The sequence below is a fragment of the Alexandromys fortis genome, unplaced genomic scaffold (assembly GCF_014885135.2).
Source record: "Alexandromys fortis isolate MF-2015 unplaced genomic scaffold, M_Fortis_MF-2015_v1.1 scaffold_4, whole genome shotgun sequence".
Taxonomy (NCBI): Eukaryota; Metazoa; Chordata; class Mammalia; order Rodentia; family Cricetidae; genus Alexandromys; species Alexandromys fortis.
In genome coordinates, this window is record NW_026067944.1 from 31,831,175 (window position 1) to 31,844,791 (window position 13,617).

The 13,617-nt window shown below is 44.4% G+C and overlaps 1 protein-coding gene across 3 annotated transcripts in view; it reads right to left on the minus strand.

Moving 5' to 3' along the window:
- Window positions 1-13,617, minus strand: part of Cd96 (CD96 molecule) — a 76,143-nt gene that overhangs the window by 35,553 nt on the left and 26,973 nt on the right. For all 3 annotated transcript variants that reach the window (XM_050149013.1, XM_050149012.1, XM_050149014.1), the window contains exons 5-6: window positions 12,638-12,845; window positions 9,345-9,400 (exon numbers count right to left, since the gene is read on the minus strand). In XM_050149013.1, the coding sequence (XP_050004970.1) occupies window positions 9,345-9,400; window positions 12,638-12,845 (264 nt within the window). The remainder of the gene's footprint in view (window positions 1-9,344; window positions 9,401-12,637; window positions 12,846-13,617) is intronic.

The window sequence follows — 13,617 nt, forward strand, 5'->3', positions numbered from 1 at the left end:
TAGGAACAAAGAAAGGCACTAGTCACTAACTTGAATCTTTGTCCCTCTATGTGTTTATGCATCTGACTTTTCCCTTCTGTGTCGCTGTCTTCTAGGATCCCAAGAGACAGTGTTGACTGGCTAAACACCGTTTCAAGCAGGTTCTGAGCATCAGTGAGCCTCGCAGGATGGAATAGCCCCCAAAGAGGTTGATTCTAAAGATGGTAGGGTGCACGCACCCTGTAAGAGGAGTCAACAGCTCATGGGAGCCAAATGATCCCTTTCACATAACAACAGGGGTGGGACATTTCCAGACCTCCTCTTGAGAGCCAGAGCTGAGCAGTCACTAGCCACAGCACACCGTGAGCAACACCGCTGCCCTCACCTTCTGCCCCAGTTCTCTCTGTGATGAAACTGAGAGCTCAAGTCAGTGCACTGAAGATGCACGTAGGGTTCTTCCCAGGGTGGCGAGGTTGGTTATACCATTTATCTTTCACCAGTACCTCGCTTTAATTGGTGTGCTGGGATAGGCACTGAGCCCAGTCTGTTGGGACTCCCAGGGTTGGTGCTTTTTTATCCTAAAACTCCAGTAACAGAAAGATAATTTAAAAAAAAAAAAACCCTTTCCCAACTTTCCAAAGCAATTCTTGATCTCACTTGGATCTTTCCTCTGCTCACGCCACCTGGCTTAGAAACGCAACTCTTAGCCTCTCCATCATCTGCACTGTGACATTTCTCTCTTTTCTTCTATCCTGTAAACGTCTCTTCCTGTGGACATTGACTTTAAAAATGTTCCTGTCTCCTCGTGGTAGGCTTTGCTTCCCCGGTTTAAATACAAGTGTGAGTATATATTTCCCGTAAGTGGTGATTATCTTTCTGAGAAGATAAGCCAAGAGCATTTCTGTTTTCCCAACTCTAGTTACATAATGTAATGAAAGCACTACAGAATTCATATCTTAATTTGCCATTGTTCTTTGAATTTTCAGTTTTCTTTCACTTAATATCCTCCTTTCTGTGAGTTCTTTGGCTTTTCTGCTGGCCACATTCAAAGCAGCCGTGGATTTTTAGCTAAGTATAAAACTTAATGATCTGACAGTTGGGAAGATACTTCAAGTCACAGAGGTCTTTGCATTCAGAGGAGTCTGTATTCCATCTTCTCCACTTCTTCTTACACTGTTCTCTGCTTGAGAAGTTGGATACCCACGCAAGATGCAAGCCTACTAGGTTACCTACAGGTACTCCATACCGGCCCACAAAGACCTCCTGGAAGAGGGAGGGACTCAATGCAAAAGTGTCCTCCTCCTGGGATCAGGGATGAGCTAATCATCAGCCTAGGTGTGCAGGAGTGTGCTCACGGAACACCAGAGAGATCAGAAAGGAGTCCAGAACTTCCCCTGCCTCTAAATGCCTGCTGGGGCTGGGTGGAACGGGAGTGAGAGCAGAATTTCCCGACCATTCTGGGCTTCAAGCTGGATGAATACATTTCCCATTCATGTACACAATGATCCAGAAAGAATGGAGAAATCAGACTGTTGTTAGGGGACAATATGGTTTCCTACTTACCTATCTGTATTTGAAATTGGGCAAAGAAGTAAAACACCTGCTGTCAGGTGCCTGGGGAACGTACAGTTGGCTGTTGGCTTTGCAAGCCATTGTGCCAGGAAAGGTGGGATATGATGTGGGAGTGATTTCTTACTAATAAAGAAACTGCCTAGGCCCATTTGATAGGCCAACACTTAGGTAGGTAGAGAAAACAGAACAGGATGCTGGGAGAAAGAAGCTGAATCAGGAGTTGCCATGATTCTCCCACTCCAGGCAGATGCAGGTTAAGATCTGTCCTGGTAAGCCAGCTCGTGGAGCTACACAGATTATTAGAAATGGGTTAGATCAATATATGTAAGAGCTAGCCAATAAGAAACTGGAACTAGCCTGGCCAGGCAGTGTTTAAAAGAATACAGTTTCCATGTATTTATTTCGGGTAAAGCTAGCCACACGGGCGGCCGGGTGCCAGGAACGCAGCCCTGCCGCTCCTTCAACAGGGATACAGTAAGTTGCTGGCAGGAGACAACCAGGCAGGCCCAGTCTGTAAAGACTTGCCCGTGTCCTTCTCCTCCTGGCATGCCAGACCCTCCTGCTTAAAACAGCTAAGTTTGTTTTTGAGGTTCCTTAGAATCCCCAAAGCAGAGGGACCTCTGTGGGTCAAGCTTGTGCTGAGAACATTCGTTTGGCATTTCTCACATTACACTGCAGCAACTCCTCCCTCCCACACCACCTGCCAGTGTTCACTTCACCCGTGAGGCCCTATTGTGAGCCTCCTGAACAGTGCCAGAGCAGGCACTGTTGTTCTTCAAGCTGCATGGAGGCAGAAAGCGGCTAAGAGGGGGAGTCAAGGAGGAAACCTGGGTGTTTGAATATGTAAGATTGGGTGGCGTGGGAACACTGGGTCAGCCCGAGAGCTGGATTTGCTAGGCAGGGCATGTCTCTGTTCCTGAACATCTGTTTGTTGAGGGGAGAGCAGTGAGTGTCTGGGGAAGAGGACAAATGAGTGAGCTGGCTCTTTAGACTCACCCCAGCACTCCAGCAAAGCAGAAGATTGAAAACTTCACAGCAGCGTATGTGGTCAGCTTTGGAACATTTCCTAACCGTTAATCAACTTTCTTGTTCAACTAAAACATTCTGCATATAACTAGGCACACTATGAAGACAGTGTGGAAGAGAAGGTAAAATGAGGTCAGGAAAGGATGAGGAGAAGGTCAGAACTGGGATGTTGCCAAAAGGAGCTTCAGAGACCAAGGAGGAGGTAAGTAAGGTGGATGCCCAGAACAAAGGTGCTTGATTTTCTAAGGCCTGGGAGTATTCCAGCTGAGCCCCATCTCAAATCATATGCTACCTGTCACCTCGATGTCAGACAAGAGAGGCATGGCCTGGGGTCAACATGGGTACCACCATCCCGTGGAAGCATCTGCAAAGCATGAACAGAGAGGAGTTGAAGAAGAGCAGCCACAGCCTCACCAGGCAGCACCAAGATCATGGCCCCCTGGATCCCTCTAGGCATGGAGGATGACTAGGCAAAGCTCCCAGAGCCAGGAGATGTCCTAACTTTATGGGCCAGCCAGAGGAAAAGGAAGTGCTGAGGATACAGAGGGCAGGAGAATGGTGGGAGATGACTGTGGAAGGGAAGAGCGAGCACTTGAGGAGGAGGGAAGAGCCATTCTGGAGATGAGGAAGAAAGTGAGAGGAGAGAAGGCAGGGTGTGCCTGCAGCCACAAGAGGGCCCGCCTGCAGTAGCACATTCCTTCCGTTCTTAAATGCTGACTGTGGGCATGCGTTCTAAAAACAATGGCTTTCACCTTAGCTCTTATTCAAATAGGAAGCAAAAGTGGTCTATGGGGTGCTCTAAAGACACGAGCAATGATGCGAGCCAACCTTTACAGGTACGAGCAGAGCAAATACATACTCTCCAGGGCTCCCAGTGTTTTCTGAACCTTAGTTAGAACTTCAAAGTGCGCTAATGAGACATATGAATTACTTTGTCTCAGTGTCTCTGAGTCGTTTCAGGTTAGAATATATGGGTCAGAATCTCCAGCACTTGGTTTCAGGGGATGGGGAGATTTGAACGGAATGCACCTACTTGAGCAGCTCACCCAGAGGGACTCAGGGACTGCAGCAGGATGGGTGTTTGCAGGCATGCTGGCAGCAACCTGACACAGCACACACAGGCTACTCTGTGTGATGCAATGATGGAAGGACTGAAAGCCTTCTGTCTGAGCAATGACTAGCTTTCTCTTCTGGCCAGAATGCTTTGCTTTACTCTTACATTAAAACTGTTTCATCTGTGCAGACTTTCTGCGTCTTGTGAGATTTCCAACAACCTAACTAAAACTAATTAATGCATAATTAGGACAGAGAAGATACAATACCTCTCAACTCACTGGGTTTAAATGTTAAGAATAATAATAAAACAAAATTGGGTTGGTAATATGGGTCAGATGTTAAAAGCACCTGCTAGGCAAATCGAAGACTTAAGTGCCATGTCTAGGACTCACCACAGAAGGGGTGAGCCAACTCTTGTAAGATGTCCTCTGATCTCCACATATGCACTGTGGAACTGTGTGCCTGCACTCACACAAACAGTGCACACGCACACAATTAAAATAAAAGTTTTTAAAGAGTAAAACTATTTTGCTCACAAATATTTAAATTTAATCGCACTCCACATTAAGGTATAAGGGAGAAAGAGTAGGTAAATGCAAGTCAAGTGAAACTCAGCGAGAAAGAAGGGAGGCAGTATAAAGAGAAACGAAGAGGAGAGAGAAAATTATACAAAAAAAAGTGGCTGAGAGAAGCGTGAAGAGGGAGAAAAAGTGACGGTGTGGAACATTTCACAATGAATAAAGAAAAGAGACTATGCTCTCCAGGGTGACTAAAGGAAACAGAACATTCCTGTTCGTCCCAAAGGCACAATTTTAATGAGTTGACTTTGTTTCATGCCCAGAGACCAGACACTCATTTGTGAAGTAGATTTTAGATTTTTCTTGCGCCTCTAAAATATGAGCTGCATGGCCATCCATTGTCTTCTGATATTTTATTAAAAGGCTCATCTTTAAATGTTCAGAGATGCTTTGGGGGGGGGAATAGAAAAGATTCTAATAGTTCACATGGAGAAAAATTTTCTGGGTTGCTGAGGCTGTGTCTAAAATATTAACTTAGGGACAGAATAAAATACAATTGGATGTGAACATGGCCTCTGTGCTGGGGCTGCCTGCTAGCTGGGATGGGTCCACCAGCACCTTCTCCTTTCCCCTTCTAATGCATTGGTTAATCCTCATTGCCAACTTGGAAGGATTCTGAATCTCATAGGAAACATGCCTTGGCTGTAACTGAGGGCATTTCTAAAGAGGTTTAACTGAAGAGGGAAGACATCCTGAATATGGATGACAACATCTGGTTTTTACTGTACTCCAGACTGAATGAAAAGAGAAAAAGGAGCTGGTCTCACAATGTGGGATTCCCCTTTGAGTGCTATGAATATGTTTTTACTACCGCTGGTTATGAAAGAAGCTGTTTCAGCCAATGGCGTAATAGAGTAAAGCCAGGCAGGAAATCCAAACAGAGATATAAAGAGAGAGTAGGTGGAGTCAGGGAGAGATGGCATGTAGCTGCCGAAGGAGAAAGTTGTCAGCCATCAGCCAGAACCTTACTGGTAAGCCACAGTCTTGTGGCAATACACAGATTAATAGAAATGGGTTAATTTAAGATGTAAGAGTTAGCTAGAAATATTCCTAAACAATTAGGCAAACAGTGTTGTACTTAATATAGTTTCTGTGTTATTATTCAGGTCTGGACAACCGGGAAATGAATGAGCAGTCTCGGCCTACATGCTCACTTCTATAATTCCTGCACTCTGGAGGTAGAGACAGTAGAATAGCAAGTTTAAGATCATCCTTGGCTACATAGTGGGGTTGAGGCTAATTTAGCCTATTTGAGACCCAAAAGAGATGGGGAGAGAAACAAACTGAGCTCCAACATTTATCTTTCTCACTGAGGACACAGTGTGTTCAGCCCGACACACCCAGACAGCTACGGTTTTCTGAGAAATGACTGTACCCCCTCTTAACTGGGGCACAGTTCTCTTTTAAGATGCTTCTGTCAGGTATTTTGTTAGACTAACGAGAAGGCTGGCTAATCACAGCAGAGGAGAGTAAGGACAAAAGGGGAAGACAGTGGTTTCTGTTCTCAATGATGAACAGGCATTCTAGCACCAACCTTCCTGAAAGCAATGGAGACCTGGTCTCCATCGAAAGGTCTCACATGCCTCTCTCTTAATGACCTGTCAGGTAGTGATGATAGTGAGACCTGCTTTCTCAGTAAGCTATCTGTGGAGCAAACGGAAGTCAAAACATCAGGCTAGTGGAAACTCGGGCCACACTGTGACCCTGTAATACTCCTTAGTTTTCTCTTGAAAAATTGAAACTTTCCTTCCTATATGGTCTCCTTACAAGTTTAAGCCCCACTTCCAGGCCTGTGTCTGTCTGTCAAGGTTGACATCCAAGGTGTTCAACAGTACAGATGACAATGGCTACAGGAAGTCACATACACTCAGAGTCAGAGCCGTTTTACGTCACAAAAGAGGTTGTCCTACCTGATCTGTTAAAAATAAACGAATAAATCACATGCATGAGACTTAAGAAAGCTGAGGAATGCGAAAAGGTTCAAGCTTTGCAAAACTCAGACTAAATAAACACAGTAATTGGATTCTGAAAGCCACTACCAGAGTTCTGCTAAAGTAAGACCCTAACTGCCACACTCATTTATATTTTGGGCTATGGTATGTTTTCCATGGATTTTATTAATGTAGATTGTCTTCCTCTCTAGATACCACAACCTTAAACTGAGTTTGTTTCTTGCATTTTGTGTCTGGTCAATTGGTGTAGACATGATTTTTCTATATTCTATTAAAATAATAAAAGAGCAGAATGGCAAGGAGAGCCCAGGTTAAAGCAGAAAGCCCAAGCATAAAGGAGACAGCGTGGCTTTTGAAAGTTCAAACTGCTCAATAAACTCTGGGGATTCCATGCATGTCTCTTCGCCTTACTGTATTAGCGGCTGCAGACTGTGGACTATGTGGCTTGGCATCTTTTAGTTTGATGCAAAAGTATGCACATGGAGGGACTCTGAACTTTAGACTAAATTTGCCTCTCTCAGCTGCAGGAGAGAATCTGTATGCCGTGTGGCAGCCTGTTACGGCCTGTCCTTGGGAATACATAAGATCATGGTAGGCAGAGGGAGATTATTCTCTGAAGACCTTGCTAGTGTATCCAATTCTGAGAGGCATCATCGTTAGAATAATGCTGGGTCTTGTACAGAGAAGACACGTTAGTCACAGGCTTTGTAGGTTTAACTAATAACACTGGGTCGCAGCTCATAATAGACGGAGTCCCCAGCAAAATCTTAAACTGAGGGCTGTTAAGTTCAGGCCTCCGGTACATGGACAGTCACTTAATTCCTTTCTGGAATGAGGGGCTAGGGAATTACTTTAACCGAGCACCTGCGGCTACTACATGGCAGCTGCTTTGCAAGCAGTCTCTCATTTGATCTTCGCATCACTTATGAGGCTGGTATCCTTCACTGCCCACTTCCACGTATAAGGAAGATAAGGAAGCAAGGTTCCAGTTTCTCAAGTTACTAGATGGAGAAGACAAACACAGCTCCAGCAGATTCTACACCGTGTCTTCGTCTTCTTTTTTCTCTATCTCAATTTGTTTCCTGGAATTGATCACAGGTATGGGAAGGCACAAGCAGAGGGAGGGGTTGGTGAAACAGAGAGAGACTGGTAAGGAAGGAGGGAAAAACATGCCTGAGATGTCTACTGTGTGCCTCAGACTCTGCAACTGTATATACATTTAATTCTCCTAAGAATCTTACGAAATATTTATTAGCCCGAAGTTTCAGAAATTAGCACTCTGAGGCTCACAGTGGCTAACTCCTTGATGTAGATAACAAGACACAGTTAGATTCTGCTTCGATATGCCTGCTCCCTGAGCAAGGCACCCTTTCTTCTCATCCTCCCCGGGTCATGCTCTCATGCACTCCATCCCAGTTCCTTGTGAGTCACTCAGCCAAACGTTCAGAGCTCTCTGGCTTGAACATCTTATCTATAAAATAACAGCTGCTCTATTTTAGAGGCTGGTTGAAAGCAAAACAAAATAAGTATGTCAAGATGCTTGGAAGAGTTGGAGAGTTATTAACAATACAGCACCAATCCTAAGCATATTAGAGTGAAGGAGCCTTAAAGTTTGGCGAGAGTTTGAAGCATCTCCAGGCCAGCCCTGGTGACATGGAGGTGGAGAGAGTTGAATAGTCACCGCTTCCTCAAGGAATAATGCATGTCCCTTTGTTTCCCTAGCCGGCATCTATGCCTGCTTGGGTCCTGAAGAAGAAATTTTATGACTTGTGGAACGCAAAGCCAAGTATTCCCCTCTTAATTTCCAACTGGGATTCTTGGATCTGGTTTTCTTGTTTTATATCTACACTGAGGTCATCTTACTCAGGAACTCTGGCACCAAGAATCTGCAAGAGGGCCTAACAAAAAGAGCATACATCTTCTGAAAGCTGAATTGTTGGGTTACTTAAACCACCAAAATGGATGAAGTGCACTGATAAACTTGGGGCTTAGTTGGAACAGAGGATACATGACTAAACCTGTCCTTATTATTTTAAAATTCATGATACCATAAATAGACACAAACTTAGATAAAAGATATCTAGGGTCCTACAGAATCACCCCATAGAATCTGAGCCATGATTTATGGGCAGCTGTGGAATTAAATGACTGATATCCAGCAGGATCAAAAATCGTAATATTTGTGGGGTGAGAGGCAGCTAAATATAAACAGGAAATGCGTGAGAATATTTATTTTCCTTGGAGTTTTGAAAAGCTTAGGTGAAGTCACAGGTCACAAGACATTGAAATAAAACAGATAACAGTGTTGCAGTGTGTGGTGGCACACACCTTTAATCCCAGTGCTGGGGCAAAGACAGTTCAAGGCTAGCGTGTTTTACAAAGTGAGTTCCAGAACAGCAAGGGCTACACAGAAAAAATCTGTATCAAAAAACCAAACCAAACTAAACAAAAAACGGGAATAGCAAGGATAGCAGCAGCAATGTGCATTGGCCATTTGTCACACACGGCACGCTCTTTTAAAAATTACTCATGCATTGATTTCATTATTAAACCCACAACAACTAGATATTACCCTTGGATATGTCATGCTAGTGGAGACCTGACTGACTGCAGCCATATGAAGTCATTTGTTCTTGTGACAACCAGCTGGGAAGTGTGTCCCCATCCAATGACTGGAGGTTGAGAGCTATTCTGAAGAGGGTGAACTCAGAGCATCCTGCTCTACTTTCCCTTTTCTCCTGCCTCCCCCCCCCCTCTGTTGCCAGGGAAATAGGAGGAGGGCAGGAGTGTACCATTCCTCTTCTCAAAGCAATGGGAAAGCCAGCTCACGGGAACAACAAATTAGCCTTCAGCTGAGCAGAACTCGTTTTTCTAGCAGGATTCACACTGCTTTCTGTCCCAATTTCCCTCAGTTCAGAGACATTTAAACAATTGAAATACCCCCACGCCCCAGAAAAGTAAGGCCTAAGGATGCAGCTCACACCTTCTGAGAGCAGTAAGTCAAAGCAAGGTCTTCTATTCAGTTTCCAGAATCACCCCAGCTTGCCTTCCTTCAGAGCAGCAGTGAGCTGGCTAAGGGCCAAGGGATAAAGTCTTTGGAGGGAATGTTCCTGGCAACCATGCAACCTGACACAGCTTGGCGTGTAATATTATAGATGCTTACAGGGTTTATGGGACTCACCTCTCCTAAGACATCCATGGTGCCGTTTTCCATCATCATGAGGATTTCTGGCTTAGCTTAAAGATAAATGAAATACAGTTAGTGGCATTGGATTCTGTACTACTTGCCCACCTCTGTGTGTGTGTGTGTGTGTGTGTGTGTGTGTGTGTGCGTGTGTGTGTGTAAGTGTGAGTGCTGGCTCCTGAGTGACATAATGTGCCTATAAAAGATTACTGGGCAGATTTCAGAAGTTTGAACCTCTCTTTCCACTTGCATTCTTGGGGGAGGGTTCAAATTAAGTTCCCTGAGTTTGTGTGCAAGAGCTTTTTCCACTGAAGCATCCTACCAGCTCCCAATATGTATTTTGTGCCACAGCTCAGAGCTCTCAGCAAGACTGGTCTCTGAGCTGGAAGAAGTCAGGGGTTTGATCATTGTGCGTTCCTTGTCTTCCTTCTCCTCGTAGGCTCACTTTTCACCCCCCTCCCCCCCGTCCTGTTTCCGAGGATGACCTCTCAGACAAACTATGATTGTTAATAGTTTTAATGTCCAAATATAATTTATTTGGGAATGATTTTTAAATTTTACTTTTTGAGTGAAGAAATTTTTTTTTCATCCAATTTATTCTATCATGTTTTCCCTCTCTCACAATTCTCCCAGAACCCACCCGCCTAACTCTACAGGTTTTTCTTTCTCTCTGTTTAGAAAACAATCAGATAAACAAAGCAAATAACCAGAATTTAATAATGAATAATAATAAAAATACAGATACAGCCACAAAAGCAGAAACTGCAATATACAAGAGATCAGTAAGACTCTCCCACCCACCCTCCCCCCCACGAAAAAAAAAACAATCCAAAGCAAACCAGTATGAGACAACAAGTCTTCAAAGATACCATTGGGTTCGTTTTGTGTTGGCTTCTGCTGCTGAGCCTGGCAGCCTGCCGTTAAGTATGGTTAATATAACCAGTGAGAGTTTTTACCATTTGCAAATAGATAACAGTTGCAGATAGCTTCTTGGATAGGGGTGAGGGCCCTGTCTACTGCTACCTCTCAATTCTGGGACCCCATCTCAAATAAACTAATTTAAAGCTTTATTTTAATTTAATTTAAATGTCCATCACCTCCCACCTCACTCCCCTGCTCCTGGGGATTCCAAACCAAGACACAGCCCAGAAGTTGACAAATGAAACCATAGACAGGTAGAATGAAGGCCCTGGAAGAACACGAAAGTCACTGGGGTGGTGGAGAGAGACAGTCTATGAATGTAAAGCAGTCACATTCTCAGGCTCTGAGTAGGGGGAGCAAGCAAAGCCTCAGCGGCGAGTTGGTGGTGGATGCAAAGGGGCAGGCTGCCTCTGTTCCCTGCTCTGCAGAGAGTAGACATCAGCCAGTGATGGCTTGGGAAGAAGAATCAAGTGTTGTAGAGCGTGATGGATGGATTGGCAACACAGTCAACACAACATTTTTCATATTCCACTTGGGCTTATTTAATGTAAGGAAACACTAATGGATGAAAGGCAGATTTTATCTATCTTTTATTTGGCAAGGTTTCATTCTGCGGCATGGGCTCAAACTTGTAATCCTCTTGAATAAGTTGCCCAAAATTACAGGCAAAACAAACATGCCCATCAGAGGTTGAGCAAAATCATGGAGACCCTCCTTCGCAGACAGCAGCCTGTCTGTAAACAGTATATTTGCTTAAGAATTCCAGCGAGCAATGCAAACTAAATTGCAAAATAAGCAGTCAGTGTTCCGTATTTGTAAGCACCGTCCAAAGGGAGCTTAAAAAAGAAGAAAGTATCCAGACAGAGAGATGAGGGATGATGCTAAATGTGGGATGTAGGAGCATATGTGCCTTCCAGACCAACATGGAAACATTTGAGGGTGGCGAAGATGTGCAGCCATGGATTCCATGTTGACAAGGCACTTAGATCATGCTGTGGCACAAAGATCTCGCATAAGTTAAAATGCGTCATTCTTCCCACATCCTGGATGTCTGCCTTCCTTGGCCTGCCAATAGCAAGGCCAGATGAGTCAGTTTGTGTTTGTGCTGGGATAGTCACACCCTGGAAGCGAACGAATGGTGCCATGGGTACAGTAAAAGCAAATCAGTCTGTTTGGAAGTCTTCACGGGACACTGTCTAGGCTTCCCAGAGAGCTGATGGGAATGGATAATTGTGATCTAGTTCATCCTCCCAGGAGAACCGGGAGAGAAGGGAGGCCTAGAAGTAAGGAGAAGAGAGAAGAAAAGGGGGCAGGGGAAGACAACGGGGCACAGGAGAAAGCTATATCCATGAAACTCCGCATTAAGTAAATCTTGCCTCAGCTATTTCTGTCTTTATAACTTCTCTGTGTTTTCTTCCACCGACCACATTTTCTGACCTCTAATTCAGTGCAGCATGTTTCTAAATAAAAAATAAATAACTCCTTTTATATTTTATTTTATTCTGTCTGCCATGTCATTAAGAAATCTGAGAAGCAATCTAGCAAGCAGCCCAGGCCCTTAGATTTTAGGAAGTGTATTTTCTCTTTGCTTATCTCATTTTCAAAAACAATTGATTGCCCATCCACGTGGCCGTTTTTCCCTTTGCCCTCCTTTAGAATGACTTTAAGAACTACAGGTCATGGTCAGAAAAATGAAAAACTAGCCCAAGTCAAGAGCTTCTCTTTAGTAATATTTCCTTGCACCAGGAAACCAAACAGAACACACACATTTTTCTCATCAAATTGCAGCCTGCAGAGTCTCTACATTCTGAATGGGGTCATGGTGGATTTCACAGCTAGGTGTTCTGAGGATCAGGTCAGAGAGCCATCCCTGCAGGCTTCACTATCTTTGCAAAACCCCAGAGGATTCTCACCCCAGGGGCCCCTTGCAGGATGGTGTGGGGCCTCCTGCAGTTTCTCTGGCTGCATTTACCAGCCTCTTTTGCTGCTGGTGGCCTTATTGTACTTTGCACGAGAAAATAACTCAGATAATTAGACAGCCAAGCAATTAGACTTTGGCAATTATAATTAAAGAGATTCCCAGTACCCATAGGAAACGTTATGCCTGCAAACAAGGCAGAGGCCACCAGGAAGCTGACCTATATGTGACTTTCTGGTGGCTTTATTCTATTAACTGAGTAATTATTCTTTAGCCTTCCACCTTTGGTCCCGCCCCCAATGAGAATGATAGGAATCAAGGAAAGGGGAATTGCAGGAGTCACCCTTGTGTGGCTGCTGTCCACGGTAAAAGGGGGACTCCCTTGTAAGGAAAGAGCATGACCAGAGGCAATGACAGAGGTGGCAAAGAGCTCACTGAACAAACTCCTTACCAAAAACCTTGACTGTAGTGGAGGTCTTCCAGACTTCAAGAGGAGTGACTCTCAGCTGGCAAGAGAATGTCAAGCCGTCATCTTGGATTTGGACCGGGGAGAGGTGGAGTCTAGAGTCTGCACCCAGCTTGACTCTGCCTTTAAATGATGTGGAATTGCCAATGTGGTCATAGTGGGTGAGGAGAACTTCCTGGACTCCATCTTTCTCCTGGCGAGAGAAATAGTAGTCAGTTGCGGAACACAGAACGTGTGAATCTGCCTCAACTGACTGTTTCTTAATCACTACTTACTTGTTTAGAATTATGTGCAGGCGTATCTACGTGTAGGTGCACATGAGTGCAGATGCTGTGGAAGCCAGAAGAAGGCATTGAATCTGCTGAATCTAGAGTTGGTATGAGATGCCCAATGTGGATATTGGGAGCTGAACTCAGTTCCTCTGGACCATCGACAAGGACATTTACCACTGAGACACCTTTTCAACTTGATCAGTGCTATTTAAACATTAATAAAACATGAACAATGAAGAGCCGAGCAATGGTGTTGCACATCTTTAATCCCAGCACTAGGAAGGCAGAGGTAGGTAGATCACTGTGAGTTCAAGGCTAGCCTGATCTACAGAGTGAGTTCCAGAACTGGCTCCATACCTACTGGGAAACCCTGCCCCCCCCCCAAAAAAAACAAAACAAAAACAAACAGACAAAAAAGGGATGATGAAGAATTAAAATGGGAGGAGACTGAGTCTATTACTAGAGAAAGTATTGTTGTCCTTACAATTTAATAAACATTACTCTTATTTCCGAGGAAAAGACCTGGTCAGTCATTCTCATCATTTTAGACCATGAAACCCAATATGGACAAGTTCAACAAAACGGCCATGTACAGGCTGCCCACGCATGCTTCATTCATTTCATTCACTCATATTTCCTCATAACAGGAAGAGAAACACCCTTTGAACAGATCTAGCTTCTCACAGCCTCGCA